Raw genomic sequence first — 20,180 nt, 5'->3', positions numbered from 1 at the left:
CTGGAGCAGCTCTGCTCTGGAGCCAGGCTGAGAGAGTGGGGCTGGAGCAGCCTGGAGAAGAGAAGGCTCCTGAAGGGGAGACCTGAGAGCAGCTCCAGTGCCTGAAGGGGCTGCAGGAAACCTGGAGAGGGGCTTGGGACAAGGGATGTAGGGCCAGGCCAAGGGGAATGGCTTTAACCTGCCCGAGGGGAGACTGAGATGAGCTCTTAGGCAGAAGCTCTTCCCTGTGAGGGTGCTGAGGCGCTGGCACAGGGTGCCCAGAGAAGCTGTGGCTGCCCCATCCCTGGCAATGTTCAAGGCCAGGTTGGACACAGGGGCTTGGAACAAGCTGCTCTAGTGGAAGGGGTCCCTGCCCATAGCAAAGGTTGGAATTGGATGGGCTTTAAGGTCACTTCCAAGCCAAACCAGGCTGGGATCCTATGAAATCATCCTGTGCTTTTGAGCTCCTTAGGCAGGCCTCAGGCTCACCCATCTCAGTCCAAATGAGTTAAAACCTGGGAGCTGGGGGTTGCTGCACGCAGGTTATTTTAAGCATTTTTGTGTCCTGAAGTTCACCTGCAGCTCATCCAAAGCTTCCTCTGTCCTTACCATCATCTTTTTAGTGAGGCTGTGTTGTCTGAGTAAGCAACAAACCCCCACCTGAAACAGAAGATGAATAAGCAAGTGGCTCTGGTTTAGTAACTGCCAACTCTCTAATCTGGAACTATTTCTCCAGGCTGACAGAGACTGGTAATGCTGTGTCTGCTCTACACGTTGCCATACAATTTCTGAGAACATTAAAATTAAACACCCATCCTGAACATCTGCCCCTGGGTAGCTTAATCCCTCTCTTAGCATCACGCAGGATGGCACCCGTGGGTAGTTGACCCGCGTTCTGCACCCTAGCCCGTCAGAAAGAAAGATGGTGTGGCAATGAGATCCACAGGTTACACGTGGTGTACAAGGTTTAATTAAAAGTCAAATAATTTAAGACATTTGTTTACAGGCAGCAGTAGCAGTTGCTCACTCTGTACATTGCATTTATTAGACAGCAACAAGGAAAAAACAACATTTGGCACAAGAATGCCTTTTTTTATTATTATTATTCTTATTATTCTTTTTTTGGACACATGAACACAAAATATCCCTGCAGGCTAAAAAAAAAAGTACATTGCAAGTTGTACACGACCAGCATCTTAGCGCAATGTGGGGCTGTCACCCACCCAGGACAGTTTAGAAAGAGTACCTCGTATTGCTATAGACATACATCCAAGTCCCCATTTAATAAAATACAGGTTTAAACATTACAAGTCCAACAATATAGAAACAAAAAGAATTACATCGTAAGTCAAAAGGAACAAATGCAAACATCTTACATTGAAGTTTCAGCTCTAGACATAGAAATATGAAAATGTCAATAGCAAGGTATAAGAAAATCTGTGATATTACAAGGTCTTTCCTCCAGTGCACAAGGAAAAAGCCTTGTAGTCGGAACAGGATTGATACAATGCCCTCCAAACCCTGCCTTCCGAAAATGAAAGCAGAGCGACTCCCTTGCTATTGAGCAAGAAAACTCCTACAGCACATCCACAAAGGGAGCTTGGGGGTGGGTTGTGTTAAACGCTGGATCTGAACAAGGTCCCCAATGCACAGAATAGAGCTGCTGGTGGGGTTTGACCTGGGACCCGAGCTGTGCTGCGAACAGCCACCTCCGATGCCCTTCGGATGCAGCCATCTGAGCACAGATAAAGCACCAGGCCCTTCAAAACGATCACCAGCGCTTGTTCAGAACCCAGGTGTTCACAAAGCAAGCAGAACTGGTTGAAAACAGGATTTCTGCCCCACTTTTGTGTTTTGAAACGCCAACCACCCCTTCCCCAACTTGTTAAACGTTGCTACATTTAAACTCTTTCACACCACAGAGCTAAACAGTGGCCAACAGGCTTTATTTAGTTAAAAAAACTAACAAAAACCAAACCCAAAACACCCTAAGAACTACATCTACAGAATGCACATCTTCCCATTGATTGACACATGCATAACGATTCAGTCAGGCCCAAGGGGCTAATCCAGATGTCAAGCCCAACCTCCCGGCATGGCCTCAGACCTGTGCAGGAACTGCTGCAGCATTGGTCTTACCGGTACCACCACGCTACAGTCCTGACTCTCCTCCCAAGGCAAGGTCTAACACCCCACCTAGTCTGAGGTTAAATATCGAGTCCGGTCCCAGGCAAACAAAGGAGAGGCTTTCGCTTCACTCAATCTGAACTAGGAGTGCTTGGCACTGGACAACTAAAAACTACATCTTGCTTACGCCCCCTCGATTAAACCAGCCATATTCTTGCCTAGTGCACAAACTCAAAACAGTGATCTTTGATCTTATCACCTAAAAAGGGCGCTCAGTTTCTTTTCAAGGTGCCAAAGTTCTCTGGTTTGTGTTGGGTCAGTCAGAGTTCATTCTAACAAGGGGGGTTTTTTGTGTTCTCCCTGAACAAGTACTGAGAAAAGCAGCCATCCAGCTGGAGCAGCGGTCAGTCTCCCACCCACATGTCCTGATTTTATTACACAAGTGAGGTATTCTTTAAACAAAAATAAAAAATAAAAAAATTATAAAGAATCTTTTTTCCTTTCAATCTAAACCCGCCCTCAGCACGCGCCAGGAGCAGAGTTCGCTTCAGTCCCATTTGCAACAGAAAGGAATAGAAGTTTAAACTAAATTTAATGAGACATCCTACTTGAAAGGAGGTTATAAAACTGTTTGAAGTCTAAGTTCAGTGTACTCTGGTACAACTGAAAGTAACCCCCAGCGGCTAGAAATGTAAACTTTCATTTATTTACAAGCTTAAAGATTGAAGGAAACAGCATTTCATATTGCTGAAATTTTGAGGGGGCTGGTTCCTATGCTTTGGAACAGCAGACAACTTAGCAGCAAACCCCACACGAGCATCAGAGCCCACAGTGCAATCCTTGGACTTCAACTCCTGTTCTGAAGTAGTGGTGTCAGCTCTCCTCAGTTTAGGAACAAGGTTTTAATCTGCACTGGCTCAGGTTAACACTAAGGGGGATCTAGTCTTAACACACCATGTTCATGGATCCCAAGAGCATCCGGTGAAACCGAGCCCCTGTTCTTTATTCTACATCGCAGCTGAAACAAAGCCAAGCAGATTAACCAAACCCCTAACTTCTAGGCTGGGACAGAATCAGTAGATGAGAGTTACGTTGGTTAAACATGCTGTTGGATGCAGTTGTGTGCGCAACCTAGATTCCCAGGGGAAGAGAAAACCAAAGAGTTTAAAATGCTGGTAACAAGTCCTTAGGTTGCCGGTCACACAATACATGTAGACTGTACAGATTGGCAAGCCTTTCCTACACGTAACACCCAGTTTCCAAGCTTATAAAAAATGCTGTAGACAGGACACCAACAGTGAATATAAAACAGTTAAAAAGAAGTCTTAAAAAAAGCATGGAAATGCGTCTTTCCCAATTCGTTTCCGAAACTGCCAAATTGTGTGTTCAGAAAAACGACACAAGAATGTTGGTTCGACTCATGCACAATCCTCAGCTAGAAAACTACACTGTTGGGGGGCTTAAAAAACAAAGATTTATTGCCAAAGTTAAACCTTCTATGAGAAAAAAGTTTTAAAATCCCTTAGATTTATCAAACCACACAGCAGCATCAAGTGGGCACTTTTGTAAAAGTCTGCAAAATACCTAAAAGCTAATTTTTTTTTTTTGTTTTCTTTTTTTTTCATCATTTTTAGAAGGGGGAAATGATGGTTCAGTACTTGTTACGATACCATGGCAGTATTATTTATAACCATTAGAATTAAAATCTACTGACAGGCATCACTATCTGTTTATATTACACATTCACAGAACAAGAACCACCTAGTCGAACTCGCAGTATAGTGCAATTGCTTCGCAGCCGAAGTCTGCAGAGATTAAAAAGATACTTAGTAAAACTGACAAAAAACTGCAATACCTGTGAAAGTTACGTTCCATAAAAGGCATTTACAGTAGTGAAGTCTAAAATCTCCATTAAAAAATCTATGGCCCCACACAATAGAACAATTACATTGAACTGGAGAGAAACATTTTGCCATCAATATGCATACTCACTAAGCAGGGCGTGAAGACGGGGAATCAAGTCGTCATGTTAAGCTCATGGGATGAGAAGAGAACTAAAAAACGATAGCTAGCAAAATATTCAATAGAAACCTTTCGTGCCAAATCCTTTAAAAATCTCAGGATGATCGGCCTTTCACACTTTGAGGTAAAAATTCAGTCCAATGCATCAGAAAAGACAAGTCTATGAATTTCTATTACAGAAAACAATGAAACAAATGGCTCAATTATGTTGGTGCATCAGACATTGCTGTGAAGTACAGATTCAGTGCGACTGGTCAGAGCTGCTGGTAGTGGGCAGCCTGAAATCAACTGGGCCCCAGCTATAGCAATAGGCATTCAAAACATTTCAGGACTGCACGGGTTGTTGGTTTTGCCTCATCTTCCCAGATGCTCTCAAGCAAAATACATCGTATGCTGAGTGTCATGGTGGATCTGCACTGCTTTTGCCAGAGCCTGAGGATCACGGCCATTGCTCTGTCCTGACACATGGCTGCCTTCAGCACTGTGGAAATGCAGGCACATACAGATAACCATGAACAATCAGGCAAAGCAGGATGTAATTCCAGCTATCTGGCTACCAAGATGATGAGGCAAAGTTCCTTACCTGTCATGATCCTTGTCCACAAGATGGTATCTGGCTCTAAACGCTACCAGCCTGGCATAGTACGCAGGAGCTGGGATAGAGACGGATCGCGTACACCGGACATACGTGTGACACAGCTGGTATGTCAACAGCTGCAGTTCGTCTGCGGTAAAGCAGTTGTCATCCCACAGGACCTGGTAGTGAGAGGGGCGGCTGGTTCCCTGTGGAGAACAGATGAGCAGTCAGCTGGAGAGCATCAACAAAACCAGAGGTCGTACCTGAAGACTGGACCTTCTGTCAGTGCACTGAAGAGCAAGTGCCAAACGGGCACCGAACACACACGACTGTAAAGCTGCCAAGCTATAAATAGAAGTGACATTACTCATGGGGACAACTATAAGGACTTAGTCCTATAGCCTGAGCACAGCAGAGCTGACATTACCTGAATTCCTGCATGGCTACAGAGGTAAAAGTCAAATTCAGAAGGATGTGTGATCGTGCTGTCCACAGTAGTGCCTGCTGGAACGTTGCCGCTCTTACCCACCTATTGAGGAAAGTTTATTATTAGCCCATGGGGTTTTTTGGAAGTGGCCCAAAAATACCTCCTAAGGTAGGCTCTACTTAAAGCTGTTTGAGAATTTACTGCTTAAAAAGGTGGAAAAGTATTAAGGTCATTTACATAGGAGGGATGAAAATGTTCTCAGCGAGTTCAGTTTTGGAAACGTCACCAAATCCAACTGGTGTGTCATCAGAGGAAAATAAACCACTTGGCAGTACCATTAAAATTGCAGAGTGGGATAAAGCCTACACAAGGAGTTCAGGATCTGAAAATGCAGGGTTTCTGAAAGAAATTCATTTCATACCCTTGTTTGCACTCACACCCCAGGGCTCTGAATTTCTGAGGAGATCAAGAACTCTCCCCTTAAGAAGGTTTCCTTCGTTGGCTTGTGGGATTTGTGCCACAGGCAAATCGTACAGACATCAAGAGACAGAACAGGCACCAAACTGACCAACCAGTTCAGTTTACAGCCAGGAATCCCAGACTATAAAAACCCCAGCTGCAGCTCCAGGTACACAAATACAGGGATATAGAGTACACCTACTCCAAAAGGAGCTGGGAACAAGCTGTTCCACCCTGACCACTTGGTCTAGAGCAATAAAAAAGGGGAGGAACTCATTATTTTGACAGAGAAATCCTGTTACTACACCAAACTGCTACTGCTCGTACAGGTAATTCCATTTTAGTGGGCAAGACGGATACCACCCCACTTAATCAAACAATCTTACTTTCCTGTTGCCATCACCTCTTTCTTATGTAGTCAACATTACTTGCCCTTTCAGTTTTGTCAGCACAGAATAGTCTGGTGTGATGCCTTTTCTGCACAACAATGTAGGTTATTCCTGGTCTGTAATCTTCTTCCAAACTAATACAGGCCTTCCGGATTGCTATCAGTTCTGGCCAAGCTACCTAGAAGTAGAAGATTTCACTATTAGGTCCTGAATTCAGTACATATATTACTATTTTCCTTCTTTTGTGTATGGGTGTGGGTTCAAATGCCACATATGGTCAGACAGGATAACTGTACATTGTGCTTGCCCAGGAAATCTCAGTGAAACTGTTCACAGTCCCTGTTATGAATGCAATCCACATCAGTATATACATTTTTTCAAGGGCCAATCCCTTTTCACAAGCAACAAGGAATCATTAGACAATACCTGCTTCATCTGTCCTTCTGACACTCCCCCTCTGTAGTAAATGATCCTTGTGGGCTTGAAACGAGTGGATTTGTAGAACTGGATCAAGAGTTCTCGCACCATGTTAGTGAGGTCCTGGATCACCTCCTGACTGTAGAGCAGCTCCTGGGAGGTCTCCTGGCGCGAGGTCTGCACACGCACAGTGGCACAGTAGCGGCTGGGGTGCCCATCCATGCTGCCCACCACCGCAGCTATGGAAGGCTTCTTGCCATCCCCAGCAGGAGGGTGGGTGACGTCTGCTCCCAGAAAGATCACTGGCTGCTGAAACACCGAGGGCCTGTTTAAATATGAGTAAGGTTCATTAAATAATAAATAATAACAGAAAAAAGAGGGGGGTGAGGAATAACAACAACAAAAATCACAACCAAGGAAGGGATATCCAAATCATTCAACAGAACTAACTCCCTCAGAATCTTCAAGGACAAAGTTCTCTACCTCAACCAGTTTCAATCCAGACAGAACAGCAAGTGAAAATGATCAAAAGCAAGTCAAGTTACAAGAACTCATCACAAGTCACTCCTCCTCACTCTTCTTAATCTCAGTTTGAAAGGAAATATATTCCTAAGGAGGTGGCAGGAGGAAAATGTAGACCGAGTAAACCCAAAGGCAAGAAAGAGAGACATGGGAAAAAAGCCTTTGTGAGCTTGTTTTTGCACACACTCAGGGCTGGCTTTAACACTAAAGATGATCCTTGGCACAAGGCTTATTAGGCAGCCTCTGAATACAGAGGCATCCTTCTCTGTCCACTTCAGACTGTGGGTACTTCTAAAGCATGTAATATTGTGAAGGGTATCATTTTAGCATAAACAAAATGACACCATTTTGCTTGACAATCCAGACTTCAAGGAGAACTTTAGATTTAATCTCACCTTTGATGAGGTACCAGCACATTGTTGATTCCTCCAAGCTTTGCATTTATCTTCAGACACAGGTTGGACAGCGTTTGTGGTGAGGTTTTTACCACATTCTTTACCTGAACACACTGGGTGGCCATTCCTAGGAGAGTGTCACCAACCCGCTTCACTTCAGCTGTGACAGAAAAAGAAATCAGTGGTTGCACCTGAGCAGTCAATATTTCCATCTGCTTTCTTTTATTTCAATTATACTGTAATTTAGATCCTTCAAAGTTCACTGACAAAGGTTCAGTTCACTCTTTGGTAACATGCAAATGCTCTGATCAGGCCCAACCAATCCATCTCCAAAACCCCCTTTTAAACAGAACATGCTGCCTTCCCTGTCTCCTTCCTACTCCCAAAGTGCACAGTGAGATGCCCACTCGCTGTACTACTAATTAACCCTTCACAGCCTCTTCTCCATACCATACACGGGTGTCTTTCCAGGTAGAATCACCACGATCAACTGCAGACCAACATAAGTCAGTTTTAAGTGCTTAAACATGGGCTCCACGCTGTCTGCACCCTGGGCGTATTTGCAGAAGCAGGGCTGGCCCTGGATGGGCATCCCTGCGTCCTTGGAGATCTTGCGCAGCTGGTCTGTGAAACTCCTAAAGGAAATACAGATGGATTTGTCCTGATCTTTTGCCATTGGTTTTATCAACAAGATCTGAGCTATTTCAGCTGTTTCACAGCACTGCCAATTTGACACTACAGCAGTTATTTTGTAGCACTTCTATCACTGTAAGGAACTCACAAATATGACCCTAATCCTGACTGAGGAAGCTCCACCATAAGCCTCTGTTTCTGTAATTTTACAAGTCTGACATAAACAAATATACATTTGAGTTGAACATTTTGAGGCAGGTTCCCAAACTAATACTGATGCTTCGGTCAATTTTTACTCATCCACCAAATGTACCAGAGCATTACTGCAACCACAGAACCAGACTGCTTTGGGTTGCAAGGGACCTTAAAAGCTCATCAACTCCTCCAGCTCCAACCCCTGCCACAGGCAGGGACACCTTCCACTGGAGCAGCTTGCTCCAAGCCCTTGTGTCCAACCTGGCTTTGAACACTGCCAGGGATGGGGCAGCCACAGCTTCTCTGGGCACCCTGTGCCAGCGCCTCAGCACCAGAAGACCTGATTTTTGCCAAATATTTCAGTGGCTCACAACCTCTATCCTCAGGATTCTGTAATTTGAAGGACAGGGCTAAAAAATATAGTGTTTGTTGCCTGGGAGGCAGTAAAGGTTAAGGAAAAAATAAACAGTTCAGGTTTTAGAATGAAAGATCATCATCAGTTATTTGTATGAACAACAGAATACAAGTGGAATGCAGCCACCAGAGCAGGAAACACAGCCTCAGTGGTAAGGGAATTAATGCTTTTCCTAGCTGCCAATTAGGTTATGAACTTTGTTGTAGGCTCCTCCCAAGCTGTAAATATTTAAGACACTGCAGAACTGTCTTTTCCTCCTTTTACTATTAGATGCATTAAATTCAACTTATACTGCGTATCACCTTTCAGAAACATGAGGAAAATAAACCCTGAATGAATATGGAAACACTTACTTTAGTAAGTCTTCCCTGCATTGTTTTTGAGGAGCAAAACAGGCAACAGCCCAAACTTTAATCTCAATGCCAGCATAAAACTGTTTGCCTCTCATGTCCCACACACCTTGGTTTGGTGTGGCCACAGTCTTGTTCTAGGTAAAAAAACCAAAGGCAAATTAAAAATGAAAATAAAATGCTGCTTTGTTTCAACTCCAGCCAAACAAAGGAAGCCTTATGAGAAGATATATGAAACGCTTCAGTAACTCACCCTGCCTCCATATTGCAGCATTGGTGCTGGCAAAACTCTGCCTGTCAACTCTGTCATTTCATTGTGGACAACAATACCAAACTCCTTCAGGTAGGGATCGGGTCCACCAACCATACTGTTACTTTTCACCTGGCGACAAGAAAAGTATTCATGGAACTACAGGAAATGGCCATGAACAGGCTTTCCATTTAAAAGGATTTGTTTTAAAGAAATCCAATTTTTTAACTTCTGCAGTTCTTGGTCATTCTGCTTATCATTACACACACTACAATGCTTGTGAGGGGCTGTAAGAAGTGACAAACACAGAGTGTTCAGCTGGAAAAGACACTTACTAGTCTGCTGATTTCTTCCTGGCGGTCTGGTGCAGATCTTGCAGTTGCTTTTATCATAGTCGATGTCTGATTGTCCGTTAGCTTCTTTATACATCTCTGGCCTGCCACTATGTTACACACCTACACAGGGACAGTGAGAGGTGGCACGATGCTGTTTGGCAGAGGATACACCATAGTGCAAGAGAAAGATTCTTACCTCAAGTGGTAAGTATGTGTGTTTCTGTTCCTGCCCTACTTGGAGACAGGGAAGGTGAGGATATTTCAGCTGCAGACTGTACTTCTGCTTAAAATACTGAGCTACTGTGCACTCCATAGCCTGCCCATTTTCCAGCTGCAGAGGAAACCTACAAAGGATATTTGTTCTGGTTAGACTTTTCAAGATTTTTTTTTTTTAAGGAAAAAATGGTATGGAAAATGTATGCCACACTAGAAATGCTGCAAAGGTTTCTTTTCCTTAGCTACTTGCTCGCTTCTTTTTTGAAAGATTTCTCTATTATCTCTATTGTATATTTCTGTAGACTGAATTTTTTCATAGCTATTTTAAAAATTATAGCCTTTAAAACTTAAAAGCCAGGACACAGCTTGAATTGCCCTGTGCTGAAGGAAATGAAGCAGTGGTCTAACCCCACACTAGTCTTCCACTCCATTAAGACTAAACATTCTTGTCAAGCCACATAGCTGCTTCACCTCCAGAATCAACTCATTCTTGCATAAACAACGTACCCCCTACATCTAACAGGTTCGAGAGCTTAGAAAGGGAAAGAAAATGCTTGTGTACGTACGTCTGATGACTAGCTGGTCGCCGAGTAACATTGCAAACCCGGTATTTTCTCTTCATCTGGCCACAGTGGGTAACCTCTACTTTCAGACCTGAAAGCCCAACACAAAAGTTCTATAATTCAGGCCTATGAGTCACCTTTGAGAAAGATGAAGGCATAAAGGAATAGGCCAGCAGCTTCCCAAATGCCTTGCCTATTTTCATCAGCACAACACGAGCAGGTTTACAGTACTTTGTTGCAGCAGCTTTAGGACAAAGCTTTTACCTCTGATTTCTTTGGTAAATTTGACACGCTGGGAGTCTGTAAGAGGCTTGGATTGCTCATTGATGTTCTGAATGTCCAAGACCTCGCACATGAACTCAATGATAGGCTGAGCACGATAGAAAGCAGTTGCTGACACTAAGATAAAAAGAAGAGGACATTTACTTTAGAAGCAGAAAGAGCTCTGTTACATTAGTGAGACAGAATTTCCCACATACCATCAATGTTGAGCATCATGTTCCACATGGCAGGCCTGACTGACTGGTGGAAACCAAACCAGACCTCCCTGCCACCACCCAGAGGGTGGTAATAACCTTCAGGAGGGGAGAAGAAGGAGCGACCCACAGGAGTGTACCTGAAAAAGGTAAGAAAATGAACACTTTGATCATTTCTTTCCAATACACCTTTTTATAATCATGCCTGTAGTGTTTAAAGCACAGTCCTACAGTACATTAGAACTGTTAGAGCTGACTTATGGCAAGCACACAGTGTGGCTACCGCCAGTGCAGCTGGAAAGGCTATTCCTGTTCGAAACATGACCAGCAGGTACAAGTCCTGAGTTCAGATCAGATTTCCCTATTCTAGGGCAAATTTGTAAAGCAGGCGTTGAATTACACAACTGCATCCCTCATCCCTCCTACTGTAAGAGCCTAATAGCAGCAAGTAATAACTAAGACAGGTGTTAAGACAGACAGAGGATGGAGCGAGTCAGGAAGCACCAGAAGTACCCACCTCATGGAGGGAAGGTGCCGTGTGATTACGTCAAGTGCCTGTACAGAATCTTCTGGAACTTCATTCAAGTGCCCTGCCAGAGCCTCCAGCAGCAACTGAAGGCTGACGACTGACACCCACTGAACGGATACTTTAAATGTCTGGTCCTTCCCCTCTCCTGGAAGTGTCACCTCCATATCCACCTGACACAGAGCAGAATTAAGCCCAAGCTTTTGTTATGCATTGCAGACTATCCCAACACTAAGCAGTGTTATGTTTTTCTCCTCTCTTTTGAATCTGTATTTTTGATTATTAGTTTGTGTAATTCTCTTAAAACATTACAAATCCTTAGGATTTTGAAAGCTTGTAATTTATTCATCTGAGAAACTGCACTGAGGTATCTTTAAATGTAAATTTGAAGCAGCAATTAGTATGGTGACATCAAAGCTCTGGAGAACTGTGAGTCATTGTATTTTAAGTCAGCCAACTAATAGCAAAGATGTCTTCTGAACCAAATGGAAGGCAAGAAAATCTTTTGGTCAAAAAGAAGACTCACTGGGAAACATAAATCTCAGTTCTAGCACAGTGCTTCAGATTATTCTCACACACTGTCAACCCAAAGGGTAAACGTGAACTCACCCTATGTATTTCTAGAGTAGGGGTTAAGTTTTGCATCAGGACTGGTTAATACAGGTTGCAATCTGTTAGAAACAGGGTGCCAGCAAGCAAGGCCCAGAGCAGGGCCAACGCAACTGATGTAGTTGCTCTCATGGAGCAGGAGGACATATCTCAACAGTGCAGGCAAACCAAACCGGCGTATATGTCATCTACAACTCCTTTATCATTTAGCAACAGAACAAGGGCTAGAGCAGAGAAAAAGGAAGTTTCTATCAGGGTGGGAAAAAACTGAAATCTCCTTGCAGCTGAAGGAGCACAAAGTATTAGTCCACACTAACACAGACAAATTCTCCAGCTGAAGAGCTGCCAATTAAAACCTGAAGATGACAAACTTTAGTAGCACACCAATATGTTCCTAGAGATCCCCAACTGGTGCTGCCTGGCCTCTCCAAGTGTATATTAATACGTGTGACAGCATTTTGGGTTTATGTCAATAAAAGAATGCTTGTCAAATGACACAGGAACTTAAAACTGCTCGTAGAAACACTTACTCTATCCCGGCCAATAGGTAAGGGGTGTGCTGTGTACATATTCCGTTTCCCATCGTATCCAGGCTGCCGATCACCAAATATCTGCATCTTGAAGTGTCTCACCATAGTATCCACCACCTCTCTATAGAGGGATTTAGCAAGTTAGGTTGAAGAGCAGAGTCCAGCAACAGTCTTATACAGTTTTAAATCCCTTTTTCATAACTTAAGTGAGCAACGTACGAGAAAGAACAATGCATCAGACATCAACACCAGGAGCTTTAAAAGTCACCTCCAGATGAAGGCACTTAAATTTCAGCATAGAGGTGCCTACACACAAGGCAGGTGTCTGTACCATCAGCAGAAATACAGTCAAAACCAGCAGTGGAATCTGGAGAGCTGTTCAAACACAGGCACATATACAAGCATTTACAACGGGGTCAGCTCTGTGCATCAATTCTACTGACAAGAGCTTGTACGGACCCTAAAATGTCAACCTGCAGCTGAATTCCCTCCCCTCAGCTGCTAACACGTGTTTGTATAACAGACTGTGGAACAAGTACCAGGGACATTCATTTGTAGACTGTAAAATAAAACCAGCTGTAGTTCAACACTCAGCACATTTCCTACAGCTTTCCAGATTACAGGCCAATTGCAAAACATCTTCATGAAAATAAGGAGAGTAGCACATTATAGTTCACTGACAAGCAACTGCTAATCATAGCACAAACATAAACTGCCCTTCAGCAGATGAAGGATTTCTAGGATGTAGTTTTCTTAAACTGAGGCACATAACATTGTGTAGTTTGTTTTTTTCATTAAAAAACTCGTACCTGTTCACTCTTCGAGGGCGCTTTTCTGGTTTGATATCTACATCATAGTGATAAACATCAATCTTGGGGATCTGAACCTGGAAATGGTTGGCCAGGAGTCGGATGGGTTTCCCAACAGTTCCCAGGCCTGGGCGACGGGGTGGCTGGAAAAGGCTTGTTGGGGGCCCTGGGGAAGTCAAATAAATATGTATGAGACGTAATCCATCCTCCAGTGCAGTATCCTTCCAGGTGTTCTTTAGCTGACTTTCTGACAGGGCAGACAGAAACCTTAAATAGCTTTCTGAGGTTGCAAATGGAGGTGTTCCAAGTGGCTCAGCCTTCCAGCCACCTGGGACTTCCACGTAAAAAAAAGATGTTCCCTAAAGCATGGTCCAGGTTAGTGCTATAATCCACTCTCAAAGTTTCTGTGACATTTATTCATGACTGTGGTTATGAACTTCACAGAGTCCTGAGGTGGAAGGCAAACACTTACGTAGTATGTATTTTTATGTAATGTAAAGATAAATATATTCCTACCACCATTTCTAGAACTAGGAACAGCCACAAAAAAGCACATTTGGGTGATTATTTTCACTACAGGCTTAGAGTTCAGCTGTTAATGACTGTCACTCTTGGCATACTGAGAACATATAGCCCCAATTTTTATCTGAAAATTGATATTATCTGGAATCTGGTAAGGGATATTTTTATTCTAAACCAAATGAAAAGCAGATTTCTGTATAGGATCTAAGCAAAGAGTTAATGTTGTTTCCTTTACATCACGGACCCATCACTTCTGTTAACAATGAAATTCTTTTCCCCTACAGCACAGTTTCAGCCAACTTAAAATTCTAGCACAAAGAAAGGACTGAGGAAAGGTTTAGGTTTTCTTCTGAAGAGTAAGGGAGAAAGCACGAAGACTCCTAACAGATTCAAGCAGATAGTTTATTTGGACAAAGGTAAGAGCTTCAAGAGCAGTTCTAAGAAGGAAATTATTAGAAGCTTGAGAAAGTGCTCACACACAAGCTAGTCTCTAGTTCAGTCTTTAGTTAACTTCCTCAAAGTGTTAAGATCTGGGATACCATGTTAACAAGATTAAACAGACTTTTTTAATCACAGCCTCAGTTGACACTGCACATGAAGCAAATTGAATTAGTGTGTTTTCATGGGTTTTCTCTCTCTCTGCCAGTGCTCAGCGTGAGCCAAGTTTCTTCCCTCTATTGCAGAGTAGCAAAGGAGAGGGGAAACAAGTCTTACAAGAATGCAATACGAAACCCATCATAAAACGTAGGGTAAATTAACTATCATAACCTGCCAGTATCCACTGAAGTCAAAGGCTCACAGTTTACATCAGAAGGGAACAGAGGCAGATTAAGCTGTCAAAGAGGATGAAACTCAGATTTGGGAAGGCTACTTCAGTACAGTCATAAACTAAACCCAGGACCAACTCCAAGGAGCCTTCTACACCAGGTGTTTGAGCCACCCCATGCCTGATACTTTACCAATTAGAATGACTGCTGCAAGGACACTAACCCTAGCACATTTCTAAGCAGAAGCAATACCGAGAGCACGTCAGCAGCTGCAGCCCACTCGACACGTCAGCTCCCCAACGCTGCAGTAGCTGGGTGGCTGCTGGGGCCACCGGCATCCCACACAACACATCACTGGCGCCGCAGCTCCCGCCTGCCGAGCTGTGATGCCTCCACGAGGAGCTCGCCACGCGCAGATAAACCGGGTGTGGGGTGCAGTTAGCACGGCACGAAACTACAGCTGCCTTGACAAGAGTGAATCATCAAGGGCAATCAAAGTTTGCTGTGCTTGTTTGGATAGGAGAGAGATGATCCATTAATCCCGTGCTAATTAGTCTGAAGTAAGTGCAGGCACTGACCTCTCGCAAGAGATTAAATGACAACTATATTTACCCATTTTCCTCCCCCAGTATTGACAAGTTGTGTAAACAGGCAGGGCAAAGCTGACCTCGATCAGTTTTGATTACAGCAGATAAAACTTACATCTTCTCCTTTTCAAAGGTATTTCTCAAAGAATTACAGAGAATTAGCTAAAACCCTGTTTTCCCAGGCTGTCCTGCAAGTCCCACTTATTTTATCAGGATTTTCACCTGATCAGCCTGACTAGGGTTGGTTACATGCACTGCCAGGCTTTTAATTTCTCCCACTCTGTGTCAGTTATGTACTAGGCACCTCCAACCAAGTTACTTCAGACAGGAAGCAGTTGTACAGAACTAAAAGAGGATCTGCTTCTAGAGTTGGAAGGCAGAGAGGACAGGCTGCATCAGCCACACAGACAGCAGACCTTACCAGTCAGCCCTCCACTGTCCTAAAACCTGGATTCTTCTGGAATAGCACCTTTGTGTGAATAAACATTTCCCACTGCACCACAACTAACGTTACTGTGATTACAGTGAGTGGGAACTTGATGCCCAGACCACTTAGGTCAAGGAATACAACTTGCATATATTTGGTAGAATAATGATCACGGAATAAGACAGAATTAGGAAATGCCAGGTGCAAAATACCACCAATATTTAACCAAAGTTTGTTAAAAACATTACAAAATAACGTCTGTATTTTCAGAAAGTATCACCTTAAACTCTGGATAATGGCTCAATGTCAAACCAGAGCTCATTACAGCACGGCTCCCAGGGCCGTGGTGTGCGGGGAGCACACTGTTGTGAAGGCGCAGAGCACCGGGCCCGCTGCCGCTGCCCCGCACCCAGGCCGGAGCCCCGAGGCCACGTCCCGTTCGCGTCGGGAGCCGAACGCCGGGCAGCAGCTCCCACGGCAGCGGCGGGAGCGCTAAGGGCACACGCACAGCCCCTCGCAAAGTTTCGCGACCTGCTGCGGCTCCTTCTCAAGGCTGCCGAGACGCCTCCAAGCCCGCCCGCTTGTCAGCGCGCTGCCGGCGGCCTGCTGCAGGCTCACCGGCGGCCCCGGGGCCCGGCCTGCGGCACCAACCGGACCGCCCGCCCCAGGCCGCGGCGGCACCCGGCCCGGCCCAGCGGCTACCACCCGCGGATGGCGGGGGCAGCCGGGCCCGCGGTCTCCTTCCCCGCCGCTGACACGGCCCGCAGGGCCCGGTAGCACCGCGGCGCCGGGCCCACACCTGACAGGGCCAGCGCTGACCGCGACCCGCAAGGCCTCGACCGGCCGGGCCCCCGCGCCGCCCCCTCCGCGCCCCCGCGGCTCTCACCGGGTCCCAACGCTTCCATGGCGGCGGTGGTGGCCTCGCTGCGGTCACCCCCGGTCCCGACAACCGCCCCGGGCCCCACCGCCGGCCCCGCCGCCGTCGCCGCGTAGCGCTTGATCTCCGGAATATTGGCTGCGGGGTGGGGGCCCGACACGGAAACGGGGGCGACAGCGGCGGCGGGGCACGGCGAGGCGGCGGCGGAGGAGGAAGATGATGATGAGGAAGGGGGGGGGGGGAGCACGGCGGGGAGCGGTCCCCGAGCGGCGGCGCAAACAATCCCCCCGCTGCGCCGCCGCCACCGAGCCCGAGCGCGCTCCCGACAGCACGCGCCGCCTTCCCCCCGCGCGCCCGAGGAGGAGGAGGAGGAGGAGGAGGAGGAGGAGGAGGAGGAAGAGCAGGCCCCTCCACGCTGCTCGGGCACCGCCGGCTCACGCACGCGCGCCGCCCCCTGCCGGCGGGAGCGCGCACGCCGCCCGCACCCGTTTAACGCAACAGGTGACGGCGCCGCCCCTCCCCTCACGGGAGCCGCGGCCCCGGTGCCCGGGGGCTCCTCTGGTTTGCTCGACCCCCGCACGGGACCCGCCGTCCGCTCGCACGGTCCGTAGTTACCGCAACAGCGACACAAACCCCGGTGCGCCCCGTGACGGCAGCTCCACGGGTGCCTTCCACCCCGGAGCCACGCTGCTCCGGCCTCCACCGGCCCCCCGACACGCGGAACTCACCCAGGTCAATGAATTACACCCTGCAGTAAGATCTCTTAACAGCTGATGCCTTAATGAGACCGGAAACACCTGAAATAAACAGGGGAACCAGTGGACACGGATACCTCCGGGATATCTTGTGTTGACAAGATGGCTCGTGAGGATTAATGGTGGGTGAGCACCGAGCTGCTGGTAGCTGGCGCTGAGATACAACAGCCAGTGGACATCCATCCATCCATCCCTCCCTCCCTCCTTCAGGAGCAGCCAGAAAGGCACTCAGCCCCTAGCTCACACCTCACCATGCCCACTGGGTCCGCTCCCCCTCTTGTCAAAGAGGATCCCTCTGGTTACGACCACCACCAGCAAATGCTGTCCTTCTAAAAAGCCAGCATTTCAGGCCACAAGTAAAGGCGTTTCCGACTTTTTTGCCTTTTGAAGCAGCTACTTAAGCAAGCTGCCCCCCTGCACACCCCCTCAGGTTCTGTTTAGCCAACAAGTCTCAGCTGACTCACAAGAAGGTCAGAAGTCAAAACATTTGATAAATAATAAATGCCCAGACCATTTTATTTGCCTTTTTTAACCTGCAGGGTTGATATTTCCCAAGTTGAAACATCAAAAAGCCTATTTTAAATGAAATGAAATCCAAGATTCTCATCTTTGCCTGGCAGCCATTGATGAATACTTAAGGGAAACACCAGTTTTACGAGACCAGTAACAAAACCCCATGATGTCTGGCAACATTTTCATGCTGCCACTCAACATTTGTATAAAATATATATATGTAGTGCTATACAAATAGTACTTAAAAAATTAAAGACACAATCTCTACTTAACAAAATCTGCAATACAAAGGCTTGGTCCCGTAACATGCGGAGTATGGCAACTCAAACCTATACTTAAGGCATTATAAATTCAGAAAAGTCAGCAAAGCAATTAACTTCATAAATATTATGGACATAATGAGGCATCCTTATTGCCCAAACAGTCAGAACCTTACTTCTATATGTTAATCCACCCTCATATTGAGAACAGCTCCATGTTTCCAGTGATAACACCCAATTTGGTTACAACAGACAATAGTTATGACAGGCTTAGTCCAGAGTTGCTTCTAAACATCTCACCTGCTACAAGTTGTGGAAGGAGTATGTTATTTACTGAAAAACAGATTCATAAACTAGCTTTTAAGATATGAATCTGTTAATATGGCATTTTATCCAGTGCTAAAAAAAAAACCACCTGAACTTAGTCTAAACCTTCTTAATAGCAAACATTTATCAAGAGTCACCTATTGCAGGAGGCTGCCTCGATATACCACGTGTGAGTAACAGAACACAGGATCAGAAATAACCTATGAGCAGCTCATCTTTTTGCCACCTTTTCCTTGCCACCTGACTCTCAAAACTATTCCAAACACAGCTGTAATCTGTAATAAGATTACACATTTGACTAAGTCAAAAAAAACTGGTGTCTAGGTTTGGTTTTTTTAACTGGCAGACTACCCAGAAAGACCCGAAATTCCAGGAATTTCTAGCACACTATCATCACCCTTTTTGCATCATTCATTACCAGTTAGAGAAGGGCCTCAGGAAGCAAAGGTCTCCAGAGTTACTGCTTCTATGGCAAGGAACACAGTGTTCTGTAGAGAAAAAGGACAGATGGTCTTAAATATTGCTGGATATGTTTTGTTTACATTTGTGCAACTCTAAAAGCTTCAAGGTTATTTATTCACAAAAGTGGATACATGTTTTAACCAGGTAATTTCATTTGTTGCTAAAATTGAGGGGTTTCTTTTTGTTATCTACTAGGTTAGAGGCAGTATCTTAGTTCTATTGATTAATGGTGGGTTTGCAGAGCCCCCATTACAAAACAGTGATTATTAAATTACTGTAGCTCATGAAGTAGCTCCAGGAAACCAGAACTGCTGTAATGTTTGCAGTGGGTTTCACAGACATTTGCTTTTTTCACTTCCTCCATTCTCAGACTTGTTGGCGCTACACAAAGTATCGTAGCAGCTGAGTCCATCTGCTCCTTATCCCCCACGAAGCTGTGCCTTACACATACTTTTCCTGGGCTTTGCCTTCAGTGGCAGCAGATTGCTGCTGTATGACTTGGAAGAAAAACACTGCTGTGGCAGTATGTTCTACAAATGGTGAATGTAATGCTGAAAGAGCACCAAACATCCCTAACTCTAGTTCAGAACAAGGTCCCAAACACTCACCCCACCTCATTGTACTTCCTCCAGTTGTCAGTGGTAGGAAACGGGTTGCAATCAACCTTTGAAGTTCCACATTCTAGGGAGGAAAAGAAGAGATTGAAACTAGATTACCTTAAGGTCCTCTACAACCCTAACTATTCTATGATTCACAGCTGCTTACACAAAACCAGCATTGCATCTTTCCGTGACATCCTATAGCCTGAAGAAGGCTCTCGAGCATCAAGGTTGAGTTCTGACCTGCCATCCTTTCCCCTTTTGGCAGTTTTTAGGCCTTACATACTGCAGGCTTGGCAGTGTTATGTGCTGGCACTGCTTTACAAGGATAGAACAGGTTCAGGTGTAAGACTTCTCTCTGCTCACACTCATCTGCACTCATCAGTCCCAGCTGTCCAGGGAAGGCTTGTTGCACTCCCACTAGCACATACCTGCAAGGTGCCTGGAGCAGGCCCATGGCCTCCTGAGGTGGCGCAGCACCCGACGCTAGTGTTACCTCACGCTGGCTCTACAAACAGGGCCAGGCTGCCCTCACGAGAGCCCCATTCTAGAGCACGGCCTAAGCTCTGAGGGGCCCCATGAACCCCCAAGGCAGCCACACAGCCTAGGGCCACATCGAGAGGACTGCTACCACCGAGCAGACCCCCAGAGCCCAAAGACACAGCCATGGACAGACCCTCAAACGGCACCGCCGAGAACCACCACAGCCCTGCAGCCCTCACTCGCGTCTGACAGCAAGGCGGGAGTACCGCAGGATGTCTCTTATATAGTGCGCGGCGGCGTAGAACTCGAGCAGTGATTGGGTCAGGCGAAGGGGGCGGGGCTACGCGGCGAAACCTCCCAATAAAAAGGCGAGGGGTGGG

At 45.9% G+C, this 20,180-nt stretch overlaps 2 protein-coding genes across 2 annotated transcripts in view; one reads left to right on the top strand and one right to left on the bottom strand.

Moving 5' to 3' along the window:
* Nucleotides 1-20,180, top strand: part of PSMB2 (proteasome 20S subunit beta 2) — a 155,693-nt gene that overhangs the window by 62,549 nt on the left and 72,964 nt on the right. The gene's annotated exons all lie outside the window — the stretch shown is intronic.
* LOC133267506 (protein argonaute-4) lies at nucleotides 927-16,836 on the bottom strand. The gene is made up of 18 exons (XM_061449816.1): nucleotides 16,411-16,836; nucleotides 13,222-13,387; nucleotides 12,413-12,533; nucleotides 11,265-11,446; nucleotides 10,751-10,887; nucleotides 10,536-10,670; nucleotides 10,275-10,362; nucleotides 9,689-9,836; nucleotides 9,493-9,612; nucleotides 9,161-9,289; nucleotides 8,911-9,044; nucleotides 7,765-7,949; nucleotides 7,315-7,474; nucleotides 6,407-6,722; nucleotides 6,024-6,158; nucleotides 5,133-5,234; nucleotides 4,712-4,911; nucleotides 927-4,609 (listed from the first exon to the last, which is right to left on the bottom strand). The coding sequence occupies exons 1-18, from the start codon at nucleotides 16,427-16,429 to the stop codon at nucleotides 4,501-4,503; spliced, it is 2,586 nt and encodes an 861-aa protein (XP_061305800.1). The 5' UTR covers nucleotides 16,430-16,836; the 3' UTR covers nucleotides 927-4,500.

This window comes from Pezoporus flaviventris, unplaced genomic scaffold (genome assembly GCF_033815535.1).
Source record: "Pezoporus flaviventris isolate CSIRO_AGI_PZ_B2104156 unplaced genomic scaffold, CSIRO_AGI_Pfla_v1 ptg000008l, whole genome shotgun sequence".
Classification (NCBI taxonomy): Eukaryota; Metazoa; Chordata; class Aves; order Psittaciformes; family Psittacidae; genus Pezoporus; species Pezoporus flaviventris.
Note: the sequence above shows the minus strand (reverse complement) of the source record. Positions and strands in the feature narration are given on the sequence as shown.